The sequence below is a fragment of the Oryctolagus cuniculus genome, chromosome 21 (assembly GCF_051225735.1).
Source record: "Oryctolagus cuniculus isolate XC-2025 breed Fujian yellow rabbit chromosome 21, ASM5122573v1, whole genome shotgun sequence".
Lineage (NCBI taxonomy): Eukaryota > Metazoa > Chordata > Mammalia > Lagomorpha > Leporidae > Oryctolagus > Oryctolagus cuniculus.
The window spans coordinates 6,170,649-6,197,367 of NC_142887.1; the positions used below are offsets into that span (position 1 = coordinate 6,170,649).

The following is a 26,719-nucleotide window of genomic DNA, read 5'->3' on the forward strand; positions in this document are numbered from 1 at the left end:
TGGTGGGGACGCAGGTGGTTAGTTTAAGGGGGGGGGCATTAGAGTGGGTTCCTGGAAAGCGTTGAGCAGTGCGGACAGTCCCGTTGCTGCACCTCGTGGTCGTCAGGGAGCAGTGCCACGCCTGCCACGGGAGCCCAGGCCCCTGCGGGGTGGCTGGGTGACACCTGCCCCTGTTCCCAACAGGAGAACTCCTGGACGGGCAGAGGGGCCTGGTGCCATCCAACTTTGTGGACTTTGTCCAGGACAGCGAGTCGCGGCTGGCGAGCACCCTGGGGAGTGAGCAGGACCAGAACCTCATCAACCACCCCGGCCTTGGCGTGGAGGCGGGGGACATCTTCGACCTGCACTCCCCAACGCACGTGGACTCGGACGTTACCAGCAATGGGGCGGGGACGCTGGACGTGAACCTTGACGACATTGGAGAAGACACCGTGCCTTACCCTAGGAAAATCACCCTGATCAAACAGCTCGCCAAAAGTGTGATTGTGGGCTGGGAGCCCCCGGCAGTGCCCCCGGGCTGGGGCACCGTGAGCAGCTACAGCGTCCTGGTGGACAAGGAGGCGCGCCTGAGCCTCACCCTGGGCAGCAGGACTAAGGCCCTCATCGAGAAGCTGAACATGGCAGCCTGCACCTACCGCATCTCCGTGCAGTGCGTCACGAGCAGGGGCAGCTCGGACGAGCTGCAGTGCACGCTGCTGGTGGGCAAGGACGTGGTGGTGGCCCCCTCCCACCTGCGGGTGGACAACATCACGCAGATCTCCGCCCAGCTCTCCTGGCTGCCCACCAACAGCAACTACAGCCACGTCATCTTCCTCAACGAGGAGGAGCTCGACACCGTCAGGGCTGCGCGGTACAAGTACCAGTTCTTCAACCTCAGGCCCAACATGGCCTACAAGGTGAGGGTCCTGGCCAGGCCGCACCAGATGCCCTGGCAGCTGCCGCTGGAGCAGAGGGAGAAGAAGGAGGCCTTCGTGGAGTTCTCCACCCTGCCCGCAGGTGAGCCGCCCCGCCTCGCTCTGCAGGCGCCCCTGCCCGTGGAGGGGCAGGAGCGAGGGGCAGGGGCAGGGGCAGGGAGGGCTTTCCATTCGCGTGGCGGCGGAGTTGTTCGTGCAGCCACGGCGGGTTCCTTGTTTTCATCACCAAGCTCGCTGTAGGGAAAGCCGCCCGGTGTCTCTGGGTTCCGGCGCTGCCGGACTCCCGCGCTGTTCCGGCCCTGACTGTTCGGGGCAGCGGCTGCGGAGGACTTGGGTGCTGTTTGCAAGTGTCCCGTATCGGGCTCAGGGCTCCTTTCCACGCCTGGTGTGCTGAGCGTCTCTCACGCTGGGTGGGCCAGGACGGCATCGGGGGCTTCCTCTCCGTCCGTCAGGCCGCAGTGACTCTGCACGGGGGGAGGACGCACTGCCGGCTCAGAGCTGCTCGTGGGGGAAGCTGGGCTGGCGCTGTGCCGCGCTCCCCGGTGGCCTGGGCAGCCGGCGCTAGGAGGCGTTGGCAACCTCAGGGCAGCTTCTCGAGCACGTGCTTAGGACTCACCAGGAAACGCCCACTGTCGTGAATCCGTCACGTTTTGCAGTTCCACGGGGGTCCCTCAAAAAGTCCACAGAAGAGAGTTCTTTTTTGCACTTATTTTGGTGCAAAAACCTGGACGTCTGTGCTTAGAAGGTCATCAAGAAGTTCATGGAAAACGCATGTCGTGAACAGGTTGTGCCTGGATTTGTTGGTTGGAAAGGCAGAGAGGCGGACCTCCCATCTGTCCGTCTGCAGGTTCACAGCCCAAATACCCACAGTGGCCCCTGCAGGCACCAGAGCCAGGCGCTCAGAACGCGGTGCAGGTCTCCCACCTGGGTGGCAGCGACCACTATGCGAGTCATGACTACCACCTCCCGGAGCGAGCGTCGGCGAGAAGCTGCGCTCAGGAGGGAGCTGGGATCTGCAGGCAGCCGCTCCGACAGGGACGCAGGTCCCACCTGGCTCGTTAACCGCCATGCCCGATGCCCAGCCTCAACCGCCTAGATTGCCACTTCCCCTGGCCTGTCAGAAGCCCCCTTGTTTAAGCCATCTTGTGGCTCCCTGGACGCCAGGGAGGGGAGGAGCTGGGATCCACGGGCAGGCCCCCAGGCTCCAGCATCCCTTCTTGTCCTGCCTCTGGTTCATCCAGGTTTCCTGGAAGAGGCAGGCGGTTAGAAGGCCAAAGGCCAGGCTGTAGGCAGCGGCAGGTGCATGTAGCCACGGAGGCGTGGAGCGGGATGGGCTTCGGTGTTGGGTCCCAGCTGGGTGGAGGGTCAGGGTACAGGGCTGCGAGCCGGGGTCTGGGAGGACGTCGGGACTGCTGGACAGTGCGTCAGCAACACCAGGGCTCCCCACACCTGGTAGTGGGGTGACTTCCATGACTCAGCGTTCTTGTTTGCAAAACGACGAGACGCTGAAACCACAGGTCTGCCAGGAGGACCGAGCGGCAGAGGCGTTAGCCTGAGCGGAGGCGCGTGCGGGCCGGGGCACCTCAGGGAACAGCCCGGCTCCTGGGCGTGCAGTGACAGCGCTGGGGGCTTCAGCCGCCACAGGCACATGCGGCTCAGTGGTCTCCTCCCCTCAGTGGCCTCTGTGTCCTTCCATGGTCAGGGACTTCCCACAGGGAACGGAGCCACGGGGAGTAGCCAGGGACGCGATCGCTGCCCAGGATGCCGTCTCCCGCAGGGCCCCAGCGTCCACCCACAGGGGAGCCTGGCAGCTGGCACACGGAGCTGGCTCCCCGGACGGGTGTTGTCGCTGGAACCTGGTCTCTCACTTGCTCTGGCACACGGGGCAGTGGCAGGGCCGACTTGCACTCTCAAGTCGTCTTGTCTGAGGGGCTGCCCGAGTCACCTGGCAGAGCTGCGGACCCCACGAGGAGCTGGCGTGCAGCCAGGGCGGGGCGTCTCCCGGGGGAGTCACACGGGCAGCCTCGGGCACGGGACTGCTCTCCCACTCCCGTTTCTGGCCTGTTCTCGGCACCTCTGTCTTTTCCTGGTGACTCAAAGGAGTGACCCATTCCCAGGCGGGACAAGCTGAATCCAGCAGTGCCCCCTGCCCCCGGCCAGCCCAGAAACTTCTCTCCCCCTCCCAGGTCCTCCAGCCCCCCCACAAGATGTCATCGTCCAAGCTGGAGCCACCGCAGCCACAGTCCAGGTGTCCTGGAGGCCACCCGCGCTGACGCCCGCTGGGCTGTCCAACGGTGCCAACGTCACCGGCTACGGCGTGTATGCCAAAGGGCAGAGGGTGCGTGTGCGTCGGTCCCGGGGCTTGCAGCAGGCAGGGAGCGGGGAGGGCCGGCCCGGTGGGCGGGGCAGCCTGTGAGCGGCCTTCTCTGTGTGCAGGTGGCCGAGGTCATCTTCCCTACGGCAGACGGCACCGCCGTGGACCTCGTGCGGCTGCGGAGCCTGGAGGCCAAGGCCGTGACCGTGCGGACCTTCTCTGTCCAGGGCGAGTCCGTGGACTCTTCCTTGGCTGCCATTCCCCCCGAGCTGCTGGTGCCGCCTACCCCCCACCCAAGACCTGCTCCCCCAGTGAAGCCATTAGCAGGTGCCCCCGATACCAAAGACGAGCCCCTGGGTGCCCACGTCAGGATGGACGAGGCTTGGGAGCAGAGCCGGGCGCCCACGCCCAGACACGGACCTGGACACATGCTGGAGCCACCCAGCCTGCAGGGCACCGGGCGGCGGTCACCCTCGCCCAGCCGCATCCTTCCGCAGCCACAGGGGGCCCCGGTGTCCAGCACCGTCGCCAAGGCCATGGCCCGGGAGGCTGCACAGAGAGTGGCCGAGAGCAGCAGGGTAAGCTGGGGCTTCGCGCTGGTGGTGCCCCGTCCCCGGCTCCGCGGGTGGAGGCCAGTCCTGACCGAGTTAGCTGCACTCCTGCTCGGAACACGTAGCCAGGCAGCCCTGGAGATGGCAGGAAGTGGGCGGGTGGCGGCTCACTCCCCAGCTCTGGCTTGTACGTGGGCATCCGTCCATGGCCACACACACCCGTGACTGCACACAGGAGTGCACACAGGAGAGACCCATGGATACATTTGCATCCGTCTGTGGGATTTCCCAGATCCTGGGGAGAAAGGTCTGGGGTGTGTGGGGCCACGTCCAGGCGACACAGACAGTGGGACACCAGGTTCTGGGAAGCAGCCTGGTGGCGACACCTCCTCACCAGCACTCATGAGTGCAACCGACAGCCCCCAGTGGCGACCCCTGGAGTGGCTGTGCTGGTGCAGGGACACTCCCTCCAGACAGCCGGCCTCTGGGGGAACCGAGGGAGGTGCATACCCTGAGCGGTCTCAAGTGAACAGTGCAGAGGATACTGGGGACTGAGTGGGCGGAGAGAGGCGTTTTTGTCGCATGTCCTGCAGGGGAGGGGCAGCCCCCAGCCGTGTCTTCCCCGGCTCGTGCACCTGCTCCGACAGCGCCTTAGCGTGTCTTGAAAAGCGGGAAAGCAGACTTTCCCGTGAAATCTCCCGTCAGCTCCGCGTCGCTCCATTAATGCTTAAAAACCCCGAAATGCGAGGCTGTGACCTCTGGCTGGAGGAAACCCTTGTGAACACACACTTCCTCGCTGGCTCCCATGGCCTGAAGGGTGCCCGGGGTGACGCCGTGTGGGCCGGGAGGGGAGCCTGGTGCCGCTGGCTGCAATCTGGGGCAGGACAGGAGTCCGTGACGCTGTTCACGGGGCCTCTACAGCCAGGCAGAGGCCCAGTGCAGGGACAGGTTTTCCCCAGTCCACGGCGCTCCAAGCCACGGTCAAGGTGGGCTCTGGCCGCCCTGGAGGGCGCACTGTGTGGGGTCAGGACCCCCAGGCCCTGCTCGCATTTGCCCTGAGGGAGGCTTCAGGGTCACTGCCCCTGCAGCACCAGGTCGGGGTGACTCACAGCATCACCCTCCCGCCGGCCCCAGCTCAGCCGCGTGTCTGCTTTCTTTCCAAGTTAGAGAAAAGGAGCATCTTCCTGGAGCGGGGCAGCCTGGGGCAGTGCACCAACTCCGACGAGGAGGACGGCTACGCCTCCCCCGACCCCAGGAGGAGGGCCGCCTCTGTGGACGACTTCCTGAAAGGCTCTGAGCTTGGCAAGCAGGTGAGGGGGAGGGAGAGGCACAGGCGGGGCGGCCTTGGCACAGGTGGCTTCGGACAGGCCCCTGGGGAACCTGCAGGTGCAGGGACCGTGCACCTGCTGCCTGCAAGGAGACGGGAGAGCCCAAGCCTGGCCAGGTCATGCTGGGGCTCGGGCTCGACAAGGCCCACGCAGGCAGCCTCACTGTGGGGATTCCAGACGCCTGCATCTGAGGCTCCCACTTCCTGCCCTGTGCTGGTGTCTGGTCAGGGGCTGGTCTCGTGGGTCAGGTTAGAGTGAGGTCACGGGGAACCCCTGGTGCAGTGCACAGACTGCCATTTTTCTTCACTTCCGTCAACTGGGCGAGTGTTTGTCGGACGTCTCTGCTCCGCTTGGGCATCTGGGAGATCCGGAAATAAAAGGATGAGCAGTGCCCCCTCGGAGCACAACCCGTGCAGGGATGGGCAGGGCCCAGGTTCCAGTCAGGCGCGTTCTGATGGCCACGCCCAGAGTGGCGCAAGGAGCTGATGGCCGTGTCAGGAGTGGCCGTGGGCGTGGGGAGCCCAAAAGCCTGGCTCGATGAGCCTCTGAAGCTGTATCGGCTTTCACGGCCAGCTGGTGCGGTGGCCGGACCAGAGGGGACGCTCTGGGCTTCGTGTCCTGCAGGCAGTGGGCGTTCCTCTGTGAGGTCACAGTCACTCCGTCTGCGTTAACTTCAGCTCGGGAAGCCTCGTGCCCAGCTGACAGCATCGCTCGGTTCACCCCCGTCGCGGGAGGCTGCGACTGGGAGCCGCTCGGCGTGTCAGGGCTCTGGGCCCTGCCTCCTCCACTCCCTCCTAGCTCACCGCCGCCCACGGCCCCCCGCACGCTTCCACCGCGCTCACAGATCCCAGAAGAGGCACGCGGCTTTCCGGCGGACACTTAATTAGCGGCTCTGATGGTGGAGAAGACTGGACCGTGCGGTGACGTCGGGTGTCCGGCAGCTTCCTGGAGGGCGGAGTTCAGAGCCGGCAGGCTGCTGCGTCTCCACCCCGACGGCCCCAGGCCACCTTCTCTGTGGGCAGGGGCGGCTGGAGGCCCCGAGACCTGGACCCTGGGCCCAGCTGGTCACCTCGAGCAGGGCACTGGACGTCTGCAGCAGTGACCACCTTTACTTGGTGTCTGATAAAGACAGAACACGCTAACCTCCAGGCAGACCCTAGGTGCCTCCTTCCGCGCCCCGAGTTCACCTCCCACTCGGCACTGGGCCTGGCGGCCTCCTGCTTGCCCTGGCAAGGCTGCGTGCAGACCAGCCTCATGCTTGCCTGCAGACCCAGTTCTTCACGCTGAGAGGATGAGGCCTGGGATGGTTCAGACGCTGCCGCCGCCATCTCAGCAAGGCTGCTCGCGTCCGCCCCCTGGTGGCAGGTCTGCCAGTCCTGTCCCGGGGTCTGGGCCCAGCTGGCCCTGACCTTCCTGGGACTCTGAGCAGTCACACGTCTCTAAGCAGATTGATAACTGAAATCAGGCTGTTTCTCGCGCACACATCACAGGATGCGCCCATCGTGCCGCCCACCAGCAGGACGGCCAGGCCGCGCTCCGCGCTCGGAACCACAGCAGCTCCTCACGGTGGCTGACAACAGGCTCCGTGTTTCTAACAGCACAGGCTGGGGCACGGAGGCGGCGCTGCCCCTGCAGGAAGCTCCTGGGCTTAGAGTCGCCACGTACCGCGTGTCCTCTCCGCGTTCAAGGGAGCTTTCAGACCTCTGGCCCGGCCCCGGCCCGGCCTGGCCCCCACCTGTACCACCTCCCAGCCGCAGAGCCCTCTGCTGTGAACTCGGCCCAGTCCAGACCCTGCCTGCCAGCCTATGGTGTCCCGAGCTGGCGGCGCCTCCTCCGTGTGCACACGCCTGCTTTGACACCTGCCCCACCGCTCCGTCAGGGGACCCCTGTGGTCTCCCGTCAGCTGAGGTTCCCGCCGGCAAGCTAGAGGTTGATGGCCCCAGAAGTGGGGCATCTGGCCTGTGCGTCTCGGAAGCCCCCAGTGTTTCCAATGGGAGCTGGGAGACCAGTGCTGGTGCCGTCTCTGCCAGGGCTTTCGTGGGCGTGTGCCCTGCCCAGCCTCGTCTCCCCCCGTGCAGTGGGTGTGCAAGCACGCAATGCCATCACCTCTAGGCGTGTGAGCTGCACAGGGAGCAGAGGCGAGGACCGCCCCGGGGACCTCGGGGCCGGGCTGCCACTGCCATCAGCTTGCTTCCTCTCGGCCCCAGCCCCACTGTTGCCATGGAGACGAGTACCACACCGAGAGCAGCCGGGGGTCGGACCTGTCGGACATCATGGAGGAGGACGAGGAGGAGCTCTGCTCGGAGATGCAGCTGGAGGAGGGGGGCCGGCGGCGGCCCAGTGGCACCTCCCACAGCGCCCTCAAGGTGAGAGGTCAGGCGCCGCGCGGGCCCTGTCCTGGGGCAGAGGGGCTTGTCCTGCACCAGAGGCCCACGGACGTGGGAGTGCTGCTTTCTCACTACTGAATTGGCCAAGAGGTGTGACAGTTTGGGGGATCCCTTCGGTGGCCCCAGCTGCCAAGCCGGAGAGTGGCACAGCTAGGCCCGTGTGGCCGGCGCCAGGTCTCCCAGAGGGGAAGGGATGGAGGCGGCCCTGCTGGGGGGCGGAGGGTGTTGGGCCCGAGGGTCCGGGACCCGGGGGTGTCGCACGTCGGCCCCTCAGCACGGGCCTGGGCTCCACCGGGGAGCGGGGCCACCTCCTGCTTCCACCCCTTCCCAGAGGTTTCTGGGAGAGGCTTGAGCCTGAGGCCACCCTCGGGTCTAGCAGGGGGCGTCCTGTCCCGCCTTGGCGGGGGGACGCTGCTGCCACTGCCACCTCGAGATGCATTCCAGCTCCCAGGCCAGGCTGCGCCAGGCAGCGCAGCTGGGCTTCCCTCCTGCGGGCACCAGGCCCACGTGAGCAGGGGTGCAGCTGCCAGCCTAGTGTGGGGCACAGAAGGGCTAGGGCCTCCGTGGTTTTCCAAGTGAACAGCGTCTGGACCAGGCACGTGCCTCTGGGGCAGCGTCTGGGAGCCTGGAGCTATGCACACTGAACGGTGGGCATAGGCAGCATCTTGGCGCCCCCTTGCGCACCGGGACGGACCCATGTTCTCCCAGCAAGGGCCCGGCCAGGCCTGGGATCAGATCCCTGTGCAACCCCGCATGGTGTGGCACCTGCTGTTCCCGGCTCCTCCCTGCCTCTCCCCGACTCCCAGGGTGACCTGTGGGGCTGGTGCCTCCCCTCCCCAGAGGTCTGGGCCCTCGGGCTGTGTCCCAGGACGGACGAGAGCTGCCAGAGGGGTCCTCCTGATCACCCCGATTCTTTCCCTTCTATCCCGGAACGTCTCGGGGGGAAATGAAGAGGCGCCACCTTCCCTGGCAAGGGACGCCCTTACAGAGCCTTGAGGGGGAGTGGCACCCAGGCGCCCCCGCCGGCTCACTGCACCTGCCACAAAACGTTCTTACAGGTTTTCAAAACCAGCCTGGTCTGGGTCCCGTTGAGAAACTCCCGCCACGCTGGGTGGTCCTCCCCTAGCCGGGGTCCAGTTTCCTGTGGGAACGGGCCCGTGCCTGCCCTGGCCAGCCCCGCAGGCTCCTGGGCCCGCCTTCCTGTGCTCTGACGGCTCCTTTCCCTCGGGCTGCCTTCTCTGAGGACAGGCAGCAGCAGGCGGAGTGCGGCCCCGGCACGCCGTCTCCCGGCCTGCCCCAGTCCTGAGCACGCCCAGGACCTGCCCGGGGGAAGTGGCCACGCGCAGTCAGTCCCAGGATGAGGGGTGTGGCTGCAGAGCGAGGCAGTCCCAGGGCACAAGGTTTCTGAGGACGTGGCCAGCAGGCACAGGTCTCCCCGACGCTCCGGGCACAGCCACTGCACAGAACGGCACCAGGCCACCCGCTCCCTGTCGTTCCCCGGTCCACTGCATGGCTGCCCCGTCCCCGCACGGCTGCTCCGGTCACTCACCTGTCATCACAGAGCCCGTGAGCATGCGGCCACCTCCACGCCCACGGCACGCTCTCGGCCCCCGTCGCGGCCAACACTAACTCTGTGTTTTCTCTCCTCCCCTGTGCCCCCGCCCACGTCTGGTCGCACACTGCTCGCTGGGCGCCCGGCTCACCCACACACCGCCCCTTAGGAGCGCCCTGAGAGGGGGAGCTCAGAAGGCGCTTTGTTGGAACGGCCCGAGCTCCCCCCGCAGCCCCTCCGCAGTCAGAGACTGTTCAGTATCCCCGAAGTAGCAGAGGAGGACGCGGGCCACTGCGAGCCGCCACGCACTCAGGGCGTGCGCTGCCGCCCCAGGCCCACCCGGCCCTGCCTGGGCCACCAGGCTCCGCGGAGCTCCTGGCTCCCCGGGAAACACAGGAGCCCTGGGGCCGCCCCCCACCTGGAAGACTTCCTTCTGGAAGACAGAGGCTGTCGCTTCAGCCGCTGGGCCACTCGGAGCCCGGACAGCGGCCTGGACTGCGGCAGCGAAGAGGAAGAGCTGCGGTTGAGTTTTGGCAGTGCCCCGGCCAAGTGCGGCCCGGGCCCCGGCCGCTGCCCCTGTGGGAGGAGCCCGAGGCCCCTGCTGGCCCGGCGGCGGACGCTGACACGGCAGAGCAGCGTCGAGGAAGACTTGGAGGAGCAGGTGGGCCCCGGCGACCTCCTGCGGAGCGGTGAGGCCCGGCCCAGCCCGGAGAGGCCTGGCCCCAGGAAGCATGGCCGGGACGTGCCCACGGAGCCCGAAGATGGCCGGGGCGCCTGGACGCTGGGCGCGGCGCTGCCCTCCCGCAGGGCAGCCGCTGGCCGCCACACACGGCCACCGCTCAGGGTCACAGAGGACCCTTCGGTGTGTGAGGCCCGCCCCCTGCACACCTGCTTGCCGAGCCGACCCATCTGCATCCTCGCGCTGGCTTCTCCTGCGGCTCTGGGTTTCGGCGGCCACGGCCGGGGCCTGTCTCTGCCGCTGCTCTCCGCTGCCCTGCTGGCCCGCGGTCCAAGCCCCTCGCTTCCCCTCCCCTGCTGCGATGAGCCGCCTCCGGCATCACCGAGGGCTGCGGTTGCTTTCCTTAAAGGACAACTGAACCTAAATTTTAATTAAGGGTTAGCTGAACCGTGACACTCCACACGTTTGGCAACTGCGGTGTTTTTCCCCCCAGAATGACCATTGGGGACGTGTTTGTTCCCGGCACACGGAAGGCCTCCCCTTGCCCTGGGGGTATTTTTAGTTCTTCCGTTGGCCTTCAGCTTAACTTTTTTAAAAAAGTAATTACTTGAGCAATCCACCTTTGGATTTTGTGGCACCCAGAATCTCACAGCACAGCCGCTGTGGGTGGTGGGAACCATGTCCCCGCCCTGGTGCCGGGGCCAGCTGTGTGGTTCTGGCGTGGGCACGTGGGCTAGGCCACATTCGTCCCTGCCTGGGTTCTCTTCAGAACGCTTAGCATGGTGCGCTGCCTGTGGGAACACCCATGGGACTGGATGGGTCCACACGAGGCCTCCAGTGCTACCTGCTGCCCCAGGCAGCCTCCCCCGGCTCTCCCGGGAGCCTCTCCGGGACGCCTCACTCGACCTCCCTTCCAGCGAGTGGGAGGGGCGGCGTGGCCCTCCCGAGCCAGTTCTCACCTTCAGTCTGAGTTAGAAAGGGGGCCCGTCCAGCTGGGCCACGGCGCAAGTCTGCAGGCAAGGGGGTGCTGCTGGGGGCCTTCCAGCTCGCCATGTCGCTGGGGTTTTGGAGCCCCGCATCCAGCTTTAGCCAGGAGGCACATTTGGAGCTGCAGGTGGGTCGAGGGCGGGCACGAGGGGACCGCTGAGGGCCACGTGGCCACGGGTGCAAAGTGTCAGGAGTTGTATTTGAGCCACGGTCACTCTGGTCCACAATACTTGGCTGCAGCAGCAGCAGCAGCAGAAAGAATCCCCCCTCCCCCCCCCACAATTTTTTGCCCCCGCGCCCCAAGAGCCCCGGCGCAGGACGTGCCGTTTCTCTTCCAGGTCACTCAGCTAACCTTTCAGTTAAAAGTTTAGTTTCGTTGCCTTTAGAGCTTGTGCTTCTAACTGACACTGACCTGGCAGCCGGATCCTCGGCTCCCAGGCTCGGGGGCTTCTCACCGCTGTTGTTTTGTCTCCAGATTTTAGGAAACCCGGCGTCTGCAGGACGGGCGGACAGGGCGGACCACGCGGGGCGGCGCTTTCCCCCGGGCAGTGCCGGCCCTCTGCGGCCAGCGGTGGCCTCGCCCATCGGTTAGTGCATCTGGTGCCCACCGCCCCTCTTCCCCAGCCCATAGCACTAGCACTCTCGCCACCGCCCACGGCCAAGTCACAGTCACGTGTGGCCCACGGGAGACAGGGCAGCAGCAGATCCATTGCCCTTTGTACGTATCCCTGAGAGCCCCCACTTCTGCCCACGCACCCCTCAGGGGCCGCAGCAGGGTTTGGGCAGCCCCTCTCGTCTCGACGGGCCCTGAACCGTGGGATCTGCAGGGGTGCGGAAGGTCCCACAGAGCGGGGGGAGCGTCCTGGAGGCTGCAGCCCACGTGCGTGCCCGGCTTCATGTGGCGGCATCACGTATCTCCGTCTTCTCGGTTGCTTTTTGGAACTCTGCCAGTCGTGCCGGGGGCTGTGGCCTTGCTCTGCTCAGCCTCGCGGGTTGTCCCTGGCAGTCCTGGCGGCAGTCCCGAAAAGCCCCGTGCACGGGATGCTGGGGCCTGCATGTCGGCACAGGTGAGCCAGGCTTTGGTGAGCGCAGTGGGCACACACACAGGGCAAGGAGCACACGTGGAAGCTGGTGAGAACCAGACGCCTTCCGCAGCCTTCCCCGGCTCAGGGAAGACAGCTCATGGGCAGCCCGGGCCCCGGAAGGTGGACCCTGAGCGCGCCAAAGGCTGAGACGCCGGGTCCTACTGGCCACGAGGCGCAGGGACTCCGGGCGCAGCGGCTCCTCGCAGTTTCTCTCCCTCTTATGGCTCAGAGAGTAGGGAAAGGAGACTTTCTTCCGCACCATTTTAAAAATGTTTTTGTTTGCCTCCGTCTCTAACGATCCTTAGAAAGCACAGGGGTTTGCAGCTGGCGGCGCTGACGTATGCGCAGGCTGGCGAGACAGAGGAGCCAGCTCTCTTCCAGGCCCTGTGCTTAGCGCCTGCCCCTCCGACGGCAAGTCCGTACTCCCGACTTCCCAGACACCTGCTGGGGAGCGCTGGTCCCGAGAGGCGAGGGCCGCCGTGTCCAGGGCCCTGTCCCGGCTCTGCCGGGCTTACAGTCCCTGTGGGCTGCAGCGCTGGCGAGCTGTAGCTTTGCTCACTAAATGGGCTGCTGAGAGCCAAGCACTTGCCACTGTGACAGACGTGTGATGGGTCTTCTCTTCCAAAATGAAAACCGTGCCGCGGCAAATCGCGAGGGGCAGGGAGTAGAGGGGAGGAAGCTCCACGCCCGCTCCCAGTCTCCCCAAGGTGACCGCGCAGGCGCTGGGTGGACGGTTCTCGGGGTGAAGATGGCGCGAGGCCACACGCGGGTCTGAGTGTTAGTGAGGAGAGCGAGCCCTTGCCAAGGCTTTGCCAAGAAAAGGAATCTTAATGGAGCCCAGAAGTGTACTAAGTGATAGATGATGCTAGATTCAATGGCATTGACTCCTTACGTAGCAAACCAAGAAACCACACGAGAACTGCAATCATAGCCCAGCACCTCAGACACGCACACACAGACACGCACGCATACATGCACACGCACACACACCCACGCACACACACACTCCTTACCCTGTTTCCAGAGAAAGCCAGGAAGCACGTTTACCCCGGCCGTGAGTCAGTGCGCGACCATACACGTTCAGACAGCATTTTCCTCTGCTCACCACTTCCTTCTACTTCTCTTGTGAAAATATTAGCAATCCATGTCTTAGGAATCTGTTTCCAAAAGCATCGGTTTTCCGTCAGAGGAAATCCAGTCTGGACACCTGTATCTAAGCAGCACCGGAGCTGTTCCTGTGCTCGGGCTTTCGGCTTAAAAGTCGTGCCCTGCGTGGCTGACAGCTCCCGGCTTACGGCCCCCACAGGGCGGCTTCCAAGCGCCTGGCGGCGCCCAGGTGCATCTGTCCGGTACTCACCTATCAGAGCGAGGGCAGTCGGCTCTAAACCTCTTCCGCTGCCTCCCCCTGCCCTGGGTATTTGGCTGCTGAGCTCACAGTGTGGGGAGCTATGAGGGGTGCCTCAGACAGTTCACGGAAAAATGGAATTAGAAGAAAAGTGGATTCTGATGCAGAAGAAACTCTAGACCCATGCATACGGGGGATCTTCAAGTTCCTGGAAAACGTGCATCATGGGAAGGCTGTGCATGGTCTGTAGGACTGATTTGATAAGTGACAGAGAGAAGGCTCTTCCATCCACTGGGTCACTTCTCAAACGCCCACAACGGCCGCAGCTGGGCCAGGCTGAAGCCAGGGGCTTCCTCCCGGTCTCCCACGTGGGTGCAGGGGCCCAAGCACTTGGGCCATCCTCCACTGCTTTCCCAGGAGCACTAGCAGGGAGCTGGATGGGAAGTGGAGCAGCCGGGACTCGAACCTGCGCCCAAATGGGATGCCGGCATCAAAGGCAGAGGCTTTACCGGCTATGCCACGGTGCCAGCCCCACTAAAGGCAGAGTGACAGAGTGCTTCCGTCCACTGGGACACTCCCCAGATGGCCACCGCAGCCAGGGCTGGGCTGGGCCCAGGAGCTTGTACTTCTCTCCAGGCCCTGTGTGGGGGGCAGGGGCCCGAGTACTCGGGCATCGCTGCTGCGTTAGCGGGGAGCCGGACCAGAGCAGAGCGGCTGGGCCAGATGGGCGCTCAGACGTGGAACGCAGCGTCCAGGCCTTGGCGTGACCCGTTGCACCGCAACACTGGCCCCTACGTACTGATCGTTGAATTCCACGTTTTCTGTGGTTCTTTGACGGGCAGGTTGAGAACGAGCCCCAGCCTGCCAGTTCACCCTGAAATCGCCCGCAGTGGCTGTGCCCGGGCGGGGAACCGGGAGCTCAGGCCAGGCCTGAGCCGTCCCTGCTGCGCTCGGGCCAGCCGGGGGCAGGGGCTCCAGGGGCTGCAGCCGTGAACTGAAGCCAGCCCTCGTGCGTGCGGGGTCTTAGCTGCTGGACCACGCGCCTGGCCTGATGTTTTCCATGAAGTTTCTGAAATACCTCTGTACAAAGCATGTGCTGCGTCCAGAGAGGAGATTAAAAACGTGGCTCACTAGGCTAATCCTCCGCCTTGCGGCACCGGCACACTGGGTTCTAGTCCCGGTCAGGGCGCCGGATTCTGTCCCGGCTGCTCCTCTTCCAGTCCAGCTCTCTGCTGTGGCCAGGGAGTGCAGTGGAGGATGGCCCAAGTGCTTGGGCCCTGCACCCCATGGGAGACCAGGATAAGTACCTGGCTCCTGGCTTCGGATCAGCGTGGTGCACCGGCTGCAGCGCGCCACCGCGGCGGCCACTGGAGGGTGAACCAACGGCAAAGGAAGACCTCTCTCTCTCTCACTGTCCACTCTGCCTGTCAAAAAAAAAAAAAAAAAACAAACAAAAAACAAACAAACAAACAAAAAAACCAGCAGATACGTCGGCACAGGGGAGCCCGTTTACAGTTCTCTGCAAGGAGGATTCCCCTTTCTCAGCAGACATGAGCGGACAGCCCTGGGGCAGGCAGGCGGCCTGGGCTGTTGTGGGGGGCATCCGTCCCACCGCCAAGCCCCTTAGGGGCCAGCGCTCCTTCTCACAGCCCTTGCCTCCTCCCTGAGACCCTGAACCTGCCCCCACGCAGTGCCACAGCCAGAGCTGGAGGGAGGGCCGCCCCCCCCCCCCCCCAGTCCCTGGAGAAGTCGGCTCCTCCCTCACGGCAGACGTCGAGGGCACATGGCTCCCATCGCCCCCACGGCTTCACTCGTGGGCCTTCCTCTGTAGGTGCCCCCCCTTCCTCTGTAGGTGCTCAGCTCCCCCCACCCCCGGCCTCTCCAAAAACAGAGGGGGGGGGGCCAGAACCGGGCAGGGCTGCCTCCCTGGAAGGAGCCTGCAGTGGGAGACTGGCCATGGGCTGCGGGCAGTGTGACTTTGGACCTGAGATCGAGGGGCCGCTGCCCGCACACCAGGGTCCCTGAGCGCCAGGCGAGGCTGAGGCACGCCCTCCTAGCACACGGAGCGGGTGCTGACCGCTGACCACACCCCTCTCCTCCACCCCACAGTCACCCCCAGACACAGCCAGGAGTGTTCCCCAGGAACGGTTTTCCACAGCTGGCGCTGCCCCCTTGGGTCCTAGTCCATTGCTGCCGAGTTCCTTCCACCAGAGGCCAGCAGGTGGACATGCTGTCCCCCCGTCGCCATCACCTGGGGCCCGAGCAGCAAGAGAACCATCAGGGCTCCCCAGGGCTCCCAACAAGACCAGGCCCCGAGTGTAGACAGGAGTACAGTGGCTGTGGAGCTGGGCTTCCAAGCAGATGGCAGTACCCTGTGTTTGGGGGCCCCTGCGTGCCAACCCCAGCGTCCTGCAGCCACAGCACTGGGCAGTTTGAAGCCGGAAGTTGTATTTTTTGCTGGTGCAGGAAGCAGATTCCACGGCTGTCCCCCAGCACTGTCCCATCCCTACCACACAGCTGGGCGGGCGGCTGCTCCCGCTCTCCTGAGGCTGCCCTGGGTGTCTCCGTTGCTTCCCCTCCCAGGGACAACAGCAGCTTCATGGTGGGGGGGTCTCCGCGGGTCTCAGGCTCCCTGTCTGCACGCACGCATGCACACGTGTGGACATATCCTGGTCTCTGGTGCTGTGCCTGGCCCTCCACGCACACACGCCAGATTTCAGAACGCATCACCCCCAGAAGCTGGGGGTCGGCGGACTCAGTGGGGGACGCACTCGGTGTGCGAGTGCTGGCGCCAGGGAGCAGTTCGGCTGGCGCTCAGGTGTGCGTGCAGTGTGGGCGGCGCCTCTGGTCCCCGCGGTCGTGAGCGTGCGCTGCACCCTGCTCTGCCTGCTCTCCCTAGCAAAGCCCGACACTGAGCCACAGCCTCTCCCTGGGCTGACACCGGGGTGGGGGGCCGGGTTGTCAGTCGCCTTAGTGCAGACCCACAGAGACCACCTTGCGAGCCGAGGCAGCCGAGAGACTTGGGGAGGGACCCACCCGGGACCACCAGGGCGCACACGCCTGGCTGCGGGGGTCTGCACCACTCTGCTTCTGCAGCTGGCCTCTGCCACCACGTTCAGCTGAGGGTGCAGGTCATACGCGCCAGCACATCTCAGACGCGCGTGCGGCTCCCAAGTGAACCCTGGACTCACTGCGCCTGTCCTTACTCCCACACGGCCAGACGAGTATGCGGCCCGGGACCGCCTCTCCCCCGACTTCTACGATGAGTCGGAGACGGACCCCGGCACCGAGGAGCTCCCGGCACGGATCTTTGTGGCCCTTTTCGACTACGACCCGCTCACCATGTCCCCGAACCCAGACGCCGCAGAGGAGGAGCTTCCCTTTAAAGAGGGGCAGGTCATCAAGGTGGGGATGGCGCGGGGGGGACAGGCTTGGTGGGGGGGGCAGGGGCAGGAGGGGCAGGTCCTGCAGGTGGGGGGGCAGGGATGGGGGGGCAGGTCCTCCAGGTGGGGACGGGGGGGATGGGGGGGCAGGTCCTCCAGGTGGGGACGGCGGGGATGGGGGGCAGGTCCTCCAGGTGGGGACGGTGGGGATGGGGGGGCAGGTCCTGCAGGTGGGGACGGCGGGGATGGGGGGCAGGTCCTGCAGGTGGGGACGGCGGGGATGGGGGGGCAGGTCCTCCAGGTGGGGATGGCAGGGATGGGGGGGCATGTCCTCCAGGGGGGGACGGCAGGGATGGGGGGGGCAGGTCCTCCAGGTAGGGACGGGGAGGGATGGGGGGGCAGGTCCTCCAGGTGGGGATGGCAGGGATGGGGGGGCAGGTCCTCCAGGTGGGGATGGCAGGGATGGGGGGGCAGGTCCTCCAGGTGGGGGACAGTGGGGATGGGGGGGCAGGTCCTCCGGGTGGGGGACGGCGGGGATGGGGGGGCAGGTCCTCCGGGTGGGGACGGCGGGGATGGGGGGGCAGGTCCTCCAGGTGGGGGACGGCGGGGATGGGGGGGCAGGTCCTCCGGGTGGGGATGGTGGGGATGGGGGGGCAGGTCCTCCAGGTGGGGGACGGCGGGGATGGGGGGGCAGGTCCTCCGGGTGGGGATGGGGGGGCAGGTCCTCCGGGTGGGGACGGCAGGGATGGGGGGGCATGTCCTCCAGGGGGGGACGGCAGGGATGGGGGGGCATGTCCTCCAGGGGGGGACGGCAGGGATGGGGGGGCAGGTCCTCCGGGTGGGGGACGGCGGGGATGGGGGGGCAGGTCCTCCGGGTGGGGACGGTGGGGATGGGGGGGCAGGTCCTCCAGGTGGGGACAGCGGGGATGGGGGGGCAGGTCCTCCAGGTGGGGGACGGCGGGGATGGGGGGGCAGGTCCTCCGGGTGGGGACGGTGGGGATGGGGGGGCAGGTCCTCCGGGTGGGGACGGTGGGGATGGGGGGGCAGGTCCTCCGGGTGGGGACGGTGGGGATGGGGGGGCAGGTCCTCCGGGTGGGGATGGCGGGGATGGGGGGGCAGGTCCTCCAGGTGGGGACGGCGGGGATGGGGGGGCAGGTCCTCTGTGTGCGGACGGTGGGGATGGGGGGCAGGTCCTCCAGGTGGGGTATGGGGAGGGATGGGGAGGCAGGTCCTCTGGGTGGGGATGGCGGGAATGGGGGGGCAGGTCCTCCTGGTGGGGATGGCAGGGATGGGGAGGCAGGTCCTCTGGGTGGGGATGGCAGGGATGGGGGGGCAGGTCCTCTGGGTGGGGACGGATGGGGCTCTCAGAGCTTTGAGGGGGCAGGTTGTAAGCTGGGGGTAGCCAGGGTGTTAGTGCTGGGGTGGGCACTGGGCCAGGTGGTGGCTGGGACTCTGAGACCTCCGATGACCCACAGTAGGCAGTGGGCAGCGCCAGGGCAGTTGGCCAGAGGCAGTCAGGTGCCAGCGCAGTGTGGTTGGCCCTCCTCTGCCCTTGGGACGTCACTCACAGGTGTCCGCCTCATCTGGCAAGGGGACGAGACCTTCACTGTCCACCTTGTGGGACGCAGAGCGCACAGCTGCCCCTGACCACAGCACTGCTCTGAATGCTACAGGACTCTCCAGGCATCAGGCCCCAGGGGCGGGCAGGCAGGAGAGGAAGAAGCGGAGAAAGGAGAGGAGAGGAGTGGGGAGCCCTGTGCAGCTAGAGCGGGGGCGCTGGACCTGGGCTCCGGCCCTCTCCCAGGCGCTGTGTCCCGCGTGCCCTCTGCTCAGGACGGCAGAGCCCTGTGAGGTTGAAGCAGGAGAAGGCGGCCAAGGCTGCTCCGGCGGGGAGGGGCCTGGGCCTCGGCCGGCCGGGCTCCGACGGCCAGCGCCGGACTGGGGCCCAGAGGCCCCGGACACAGCAGTGCCCACACAGAGGACTGCGCTACGTGCAGCCCAGGGTCCCTCCGCACACAGTGGGCTTGTTAGGTCCCTGTCACGAGTGTCCGCTGACGGACACACAGCACTGGATGGGAGGCTCAGCAAGTTGTCCAAGCACACACAGCAGTATGTGTGCACACAGCACACACATGTACACACATACCTATGGCACACACACACACACCCACACACACATGTACACACAACACACATGTACACAAACGGCATGCAGATACACACGTGCACACAGCAGACAGCACATATGTGCACATGCACACAGCACACACACATGCACACCCACACAGTGTACACACAACACACATGTACACAAACGGCATGCACATAAGACACACACGTGCACACAGCGGACAGCACACACGTGCACAGTGCACATGCACACAGCACACATACATGCAGCACACAGCACATGTGCACACACAGTATGTGCATGTACAGCACACAGCACATGCAGGCACACACACATGCACACACAGCAGGCACACACAGCATGGACACACACAGCAGGCACACACAGCATGGACACACACAGCACACACAGCGTGGACATGCACAGCACACACACACAGCAGGCACACACAGCACACACACAACGTGGACACACAGCACACACGCACAGCACACACAGCGTGGACACACACAGCACACACACAGCGTGGACACACAGCACACACGCACAGCACACACACACAGCAGGCACACACAGCATGGACACACACAGCACACGCACAGCAGGCACACACAGCATGGACACACACAGCAGGCACACACAGCACACACGCACAGCACACACAGCGTGGACATGCACAGCACACACACACAGTAGGCACACGCAGTAAACATGTGGGCGGCACAGGCAGGTGTCCGGGGCACATCTAAGCCGCCCAGCATGACCAGCACGGCTGTGACCAGGGCTCCGATTCCCCACGGCTCTAGGTTTATGGTGATAAAGACGCCGACGGCTTCTACCGCGGGGAGACCTGCGCCCGGCTCGGCCTCATCCCGTGTAACATGGTCTCGGAGATCCAGGCGGACGACGAGGAGACCAAGGAGCAGCTTCTGCGACAAGGCTTCCTGCCTCTCAACACCCCTGTCGAGAGAACAGGTAGGGCAGCGCCGCCCAGCCCGGCCGCTCCACGCCGCAGCAGCACCGCGGGGTCCCAGCCTGCGTCACCGCCCACGGGCACCGAGACGCCGGCTGTTCTCGGGCAAAGCCGCTCCTTGAGCCCCGGCGGCCGCGGTGCTGTGTGGCGTAGACACAGCTGTCTGTAGGTGACCTGAGGGGGGCGCAGGCTCACGCGTGGAATGTCCATTGTGGCTGAAAACAAGCGCCGCTGTCCCCGGCTTTGCATCCCGGGCTGGGGGTGGGGGCCCATGGACTCCCACGCGCAGGCACCCCTTGCCCTGGGCAGTGGGAGGCACCGGACCCCTACTGACTGGGGGTCCGGTCAGCGTTCCCACTGAGATCCAGAAGCAGACAGGGACGCCCACGCTCACCCCTGCTGTCCAACACAGCCCTGGAAGTTTTAGCTAGAGCCGCTCGGCAGGACAAAGAAATCAAAGGGACGCACGTCGTGAGCAGGAAGCCAGCCTGGCCCTGCCTGCGGACAACAGGTTCCACACACAGGGCATCCGGGGACTCCACCAAGAGCCTGCAGAACTAGAAGGGCCTGAAAGGTGGCAGGGTGGAACATCAAGACACAAGCCCGCAGCTTTGTGTACGCAGGCAGTGCCACTGCTGAGGGAGAACTCACATCCATCCCATTCACGGTGGCTACGGAAAGTCAAATCAACTTAACCAAGCATGTCAAAGATCTCTACGATCAGAATTACAGAACAGTAAAGAAAGAAACAGCGCTACGGCGAAGCAGGTAAAACCACTGCCTGCAGTGCCGGCACCCCATATGGATGCCGGTTCCAGTCCCGGCTGCTCCATTTCCCATCCAGCTCTCTGCTGTGGCCTGGGAAGGCAGTGGAAGATGCCCACGTCCTTGGGCCCCTGCACCTGCGTTGGAGACCCAGAAGAAGCTCCTGGCTACGGATTACGTAGCTATGGCCATTGTGGCCAAGTGGGGAGTGAACCAGCAGATGGAAGACCTCTCTCTCCCTCCCCCTTCCCCTCTGTAACTTTGTAACTCTTTCAAATAAATAATCTTCAAAAAATGTGAGAAATCCATATGTATATATAAAAAGAAAGAAACAGAAGACGATACACACACACACACACACACACACACAAAAGGAAAAGTCTTCCATGTTCATGGATTGGAAGAATCAATATCTTCAAAATGTCCAAACTTGAGCCGACGCTATGGCTTAGCGGGTAAAGATGCCGCCTTGCAGCACTGGCATCCCATATGGGCACCAGTTCAGGTCCCGGCTGCTCCACTTCCCATCCGGCTCTCTGCTATGGCCTGGGAAAGCAGTGGAAGATGACCCAAGTCCTTGAGCCCCTGCACCCACGTGGGAGACCCGGAAGAGGCTCCTGGTGCCTGCCTTCGGATCAGCTCAGCTCCGGCCTTTGCGGCCAACTGGAGAGTGAACCAGGGGATGAAGACTTCTCTCTGTTTCTCTGTGCCTCTGCCTCTCTGTAACTCTTTCAAGTAAATAAATAAATCTTTTAAAAAAGTCCTTTAAAATTTTTTTTAAAAACCCAAAATGTCCATACTATCAAAAGCAATTTACAGATTCCATGTGATACCAGTCAAAATACCAAAGACATTCTTCTCAGATCTAGAAAACATGAGGCTGAAGTTCATATGCAAACACAGGAGACCCCAAATAGCTAAAACAGTCTTATACAACAACAACAACAACAAGCTGGAGGCATCACAATACTGGATTTCAGGACATACTACAGGGCAGTTATAATCAAGACAGCCTGGTACTGGTACAGAAACAGATGGACAGACCAGTGGAACAGAATAAACACCAGAAATCAACCCACACATCCACAGCCAACTTCTCTTTGACAAAGGAGCTAAAATCCATTCCTGGAGGAAGGACAGTCTTCAACAGATGGTGCTGGGAGAACTGGGTTCCCACGTGCAGGAGTATGAAGCAAGACCCCTGCCTACACCTCACACAAAAATCCACTCAACATGGATTAACGATCTAAATCTATGACCTGATGCCATCAAATTATTAGAGAACACTGGGGGAAACTGCAAGACACTGGTGTAGGCAACGCGTTCTTGGAAAAGGCCCCCCGGGGGAATCAGAGCCAAACTGGACAAAGCCAAACTGAGAATCTTCCGCACTGCAAAAGACACACCAGGAAAGTGAAGCGTAACCAGCAGAGTGGGAGAGATTATTCACAGACAATGCAACTGAGGAAGGATTAATAACCAGAATATATAAAGAGATCAAGAAACTCCAACAACAAAACAAACCAGCCTGTCAAGAGGTGGGCCAAGGACTTACACATTTTTCAAAAGCGGAAATCCAAGTGGCCAACAGACACGGGAAAAAATGCTCAGGATCAGCAGCCATCAGGGACATGCGGATCAGAACCACACTGGCTTTCACCCGGAGGCCAGCAAACAGCAAACGTGGGGAGAAGGGCACCCTAATGCACTGCTGGTGGGAATGGAAACTGGCGCCGCCGCTGTGGAGACAGTGTGGAGAGTCCTGAGAAACCTGAATGCAGACCTGCCCGGTGCCCCCGCCACCCACCCTGGGCATCTACCCCAGGGAAATGAGATCAGCACATGGAAGAGCCGTCCGCACCCTGACGTGACTGCAGCTCAAGTCACAATCGCTGAGATGTAGAATCAACCCAAATGCCCATCGACTCAAGACTGGATAAAGAAATTATGGGATATGCACACCATGGAATACCACACAGCAGTAAAAATATTAAAATCCTGTCGTTTGCAACAACAACACGGATGAAACTAGAAAAGTCATATTTAGTGGAATAAGCCAGCCCCCAGCGGGCGAACACCACGTCCTCCCTGCTCTGTGAGGACCAAGGGAGCACCCCGGAGGAAACCCGCAGGCAGGAATCGGCACTCCAACAGCCCTGGTCTCACTGTGCAGGGACAGCTTTCTTTTCATATGATTTGTTGAACTCTTAGTACAGAGCTAATCATATGTGTATGAAGTTAACTGAAAATTGACCTTGGTAAAAAATAATGGCAATAGGAGAGGGAGGAGGAGGAATGCATGAAGTTGGTTTTCCTTCAATAAAAGGTTTCTGAGGGGGAAAAAGTAAAAACACACACACACACAACCTTAAAATAAGAACGAAGGCTGAAAAACTTAAGAAAACGCAGAGGAGAAACTGACAGTTAGGCCACGCCCCTCAGCACCGTGTGTAGGACAAGACTCAATGTGGAGCCCTGCCGTGCTGCGAGGGGCACTGGCAGCGGAGCCAGGGCTGGGAGCCGCATGGAGACGCGGCTGGGACCACCAGTGTCCATCTAGCCCCACCCCTGCTCCTCGTCCAGCTACTCCTACCCAACCCAGCTACTCCTACCCAACCCAGCTACTCCTCCTCCTCACGCAGCCCCTCCTCCTCCTCACACAGCCCCTCCTCCTCCTCACACAGCCCCTCCTCCTCCTCACACAGCCCCTCCTCCTCCTCACACAGCCCCTCCTCCTCCTCACAGCCCCTCCTCCTCCTCACACAGCCCCTCCTCCTCCTCACACAGCCCCTCCTCCTCACACAGCCCCTCCTCCTCCTCACACAGCCCCTCCTCCTCCTCACGCAGCCCCTCCTCCTCCTCACGCAGCCCCTCCTTCTCCTCGCCCAGCCCCTCCTCCTCCTCCTCACAGCCCCTCCTCCTCCTCACACAGCCCCTCCTCCTCCTCCTCACAGCCCCTCCTCCTCCTCACACAGCCCCTCCTCCTCACACAGCCCCTCCTCCTCCTCACGCAGCCCCTCCTCCTCCTCACGCAGCCCCTCCTCCTCACACAGCCCCTCCTCCTCCTCACACAGCCCCTCCTCCTCACGCAGCCCCTCCTCCTCCTCACGCAGCCCCTCCTCCTCCTCACACAGCCCCTCCTCCTCACACAGCCCCTCCTCCTCACACAGCCCCTCCTCCTCCTCACACAGCCCCTCCTCCTCCTCACGCAGCCCCTCCTCCTCCTCACACAGCCCCTCCTCCTCCTCACGCAGCCCCTCCTCCTCCTCACGCAGCCCCTCCTCCTCCTCACGCAGCCCCTCCTCCTCCTCACGCAGCCCCTCCTCCTCACACAGCCCCTCCTCCTCACACAGCCCCTCCTCCTCCTCACACAGCCCCTCCTCCTCCTCACACAGCCCCTCCTCCTCACACAGCCCCTCCTCCTCCTCACACAGCCCCTCCTCCTCCTCACACAGCCCCTCCTCCTCCTCACACAGCCCCTCCTCCTCACACAGCCCCTCCTCCTCCTCACACAGCCCCTCCTCCTCCTCACACAGCCCCTCCTCCTCCTCACAGCCCCTCCTCCTCCTCACAGCCCCTCCTCCTCCTCACACAGCCCCTCCTCCTCACACAGCCCCTCCTCCTCCTCACACAGCCCCTCCTCCTCCTCACACAGCCCCTCCTCCTCCTCGCCCAGCCCCTCCTCCTCACACAGCCCCTCCTCCTCCTCCTCGCCCAGCCCCTCCTCCTCCTCACACAGCCCCTCCTCCTCCTCACGCAGCCCCTCCTCCTCCTCACACAGCCCCTCCTCCTCACACAGCCCCTCCTCCTCCTCACACAGCCCCTCCTCCTCCTCGCCCAGCCCCTCCTCCTCCTCACACAGCCCCTCCTCCTCACACAGCCCCTCCTCCTCCTCACAGCCCCTCCTCCTCCTCACACAGCCCCTCCTCCTCCTCGCCCAGCCCCTCCTCCTCACACAGCCCCTCCTCCTCCTCGCCCAGCCCCTCCTCCTCCTCCTCGCCCAGCCCCTCCTCCTCCTCACACACTACTCCTACGTAACCGAGCCTTCTGCTAAGGCACACCCGGGGGAGCAGCAGATGGCGGCTCAGGGACGTGGGTTCTGCTGCCCACGTGGGAGACCCGGGTTGAATTCCGGGCTCCTGACTTCAGCCTGGCAGCACCCTGGCAGCTGAGGGCATCCGGGGAGCCAGCGGTGGGTGGTGGGGTCTGTCGCGGACTGGAAAGCAGGCAGAGCGAAGCCGCACTTGGGGGACCCCGTCGGAGCAGCGACTCGTGTGCAGAACACGCAGGAATTCCAGGCCCCAGCAGGCAGAAAGCCACCACAGAACGCGGGGAGAGGATCCCAGGAGACCCGCACCAGCGAAGACAGGCGGAGGGCACACAGTGCGAGGGGAGATGGCAGCGTCCTTAGTGATCCACGTCAACACTCAGTGGGGACCGGCCTGGCCTCCCACGCGTGGCAGCAAGCACACGCGTGAGCTCCCGACGTGTGAAACGCACAGCCCCGTCTTACAGCGTTGCGTGGGTGCCTGCCACGCGGCTGGCCCGCAGCTCCGCCCCAGGCACTTGCCCAGGGAGGTGCAGCCTCCGTCCACACGGGAGCACGGATGGGAACGCATGTGGGGGCTTGAGCAACCATCGCCAAGGCTGCACACCACACACGTGTGCCTTCCAGCTGGCCAGCCACGGCGGGGCTGCACGGGAGCCCACCCAGCCACGCAGAGCCCAGCTGCCGGCCCTCAGGGGAACCCATGTCAGCGGCAGCTCCGGATGCCTGTCCTGCTGAGTCCGTCTGCGGGTGTTCACTCTGGGGGCGACGGCCCCACCGTGGTCTCGGTGGCGAGGCGGCTGCAGCCACGTGTGTCCTGACAGAGCTGTAAATGCTGCACGTGTGCCACTAAGCCGCCCTCCCCTCCGAAACCCACACCGTGAATTTCCAAGTCCATCAACTGGGCCGGAAGCACGTTTCAGCCTTTGGAACAACACACCAGGCTGCCGACCCCCAGGAGAGCAACACGACCCCAGGGCCTGGGGTGTTGGCCCCAGAACCCACAGCCACGCAGGCCCCTCGTGGGAAATGGCATGGGATTTGCAGCAAACCTCCTGACAGCCGTAAGGGCTCCGTTAGCGCTTGTGCCGTACTGGTCGGGAATGAGGAGGAGAGAAGGGTCTGCACATGCTCGGTTCGATTTGTGGTTGAATCTGTGGATGCAGAACCCGTGGACATGCAGGGCCGAGGGCCTGTCTCTCCCTGAGGGCCGTGTGGCCGGTGCTCATCACCAGGACCCGGCAGCCCTGGGCGCCTGCTGCGCCACCCCAGCCACCCAGCCCCCTCTCGTTGCCCTGAGGACACTCGCGCGTGGTTTGCGTGGTTTGCGTTTGGGCTTTGAAGCCCCAGAGCCGAACGCGGGCCAAGCGTGGCTGTTTCTGGGAGAAGGGCAGCGATGCTCCAGCCCCGCACAGCTGTGCTGGGGGCTCTGGCCACCCCGGCCTCGCAGCCTGGGCCTGCACTTCCCTGCCGTGCCCGCCGAGGGGGGATGTCTGTGCCTTCTGCACCCCAGTTTGTTGGGACAAAACAATAATGTCGTCTGCGGCCGAGACAGAGCCAGGCGGCGCCAGGGAACCTGTATGTGGCCTCGGAGACACAGTGGAAGGACGGGAGAAGAGAGTGGCGGGAGCCCTGGAGGTGGGTGGGGAGGGTCTCTGTGCCCTCCCGGCTTCTCTGAGCGGCAGCCCCCAGGCTCTGCCTATCCTCGGGCAGAGAATCACTTGGCTGTCGCCCTACCGGGGCCTAAGACTTTTTGAAATGGTCCTCGTGGGACTTCCCAGAGTGACAGTCACCAAGCAGCTCACCCGTGTGTCCCCCTGAGCCAGGGCTTCCGGCACTGTGTAGACCATGGACATCTGGGTTGAGTGCCTGGCTCACACGCGTCCCCCCACCGTGACGGAGGAAACCCTGTCGCCCTGGCAGGGACAAGGAGCGGGGCAGACGCTCGAGGGCGGTGTCCAGCTCCTGCCCCCAGGCCGCCGGGCCGCTGGTCTCAGCCATGCCACTCCGCGCCAGGCAGGGTCGCCCATGAGTGGGAGTAAGCTCACGGTGCCTGTTGTCTCGCCCAACAGAGAGAAGCAGAAGGAGTGGCCGGCACCGCCCAGTGTCCACGCGCAGGATGGTGGCTGTGTATGATTACGACCCGAGAGAAAGCTCGCCCAACGTGGATGCCGAGGTACGGCCACTGGGGGCTTGCTCCCGAGACCCGCGCCCCTCACCCTGGGAAATCCTAAGCCTCACGGGGACCCACGCTCCTCGCCCTGGGAAATCCTACTC

General features: G+C 64.0%; 1 protein-coding gene across 10 annotated transcripts in view; it reads left to right on the forward strand.

Moving 5' to 3' along the window:
* Positions 1-26,719, forward strand: part of RIMBP2 (RIMS binding protein 2) — a 204,612-nt gene that overhangs the window by 169,966 nt on the left and 7,927 nt on the right. For 8 of the 10 annotated variants that reach the window (XM_089322867.1, XM_070065734.2, XM_089322868.1 and 5 more), the window contains exons 9-18: positions 184-996; positions 3,101-3,252; positions 3,351-3,806; positions 4,943-5,089; positions 7,315-7,473; positions 9,216-9,707; positions 11,188-11,299; positions 16,363-16,547; positions 19,463-19,631; positions 26,515-26,618. In XM_089322867.1, the coding sequence (XP_089178993.1) occupies positions 184-996; positions 3,101-3,252; positions 3,351-3,806; positions 4,943-5,089; positions 7,315-7,473; positions 9,216-9,707; positions 11,188-11,299; positions 16,363-16,547; positions 19,463-19,631; positions 26,515-26,618 (2,789 nt within the window). The remainder of the gene's footprint in view (positions 1-183; positions 997-3,100; positions 3,253-3,350; positions 3,807-4,942; positions 5,090-7,314; positions 7,474-9,215; positions 9,708-11,187; positions 11,300-16,362; positions 16,548-19,462; positions 19,632-26,514; positions 26,619-26,719) is intronic. The other 2 variants (XM_089322872.1, XM_070065741.2) reach the window with 1 other exon arrangement.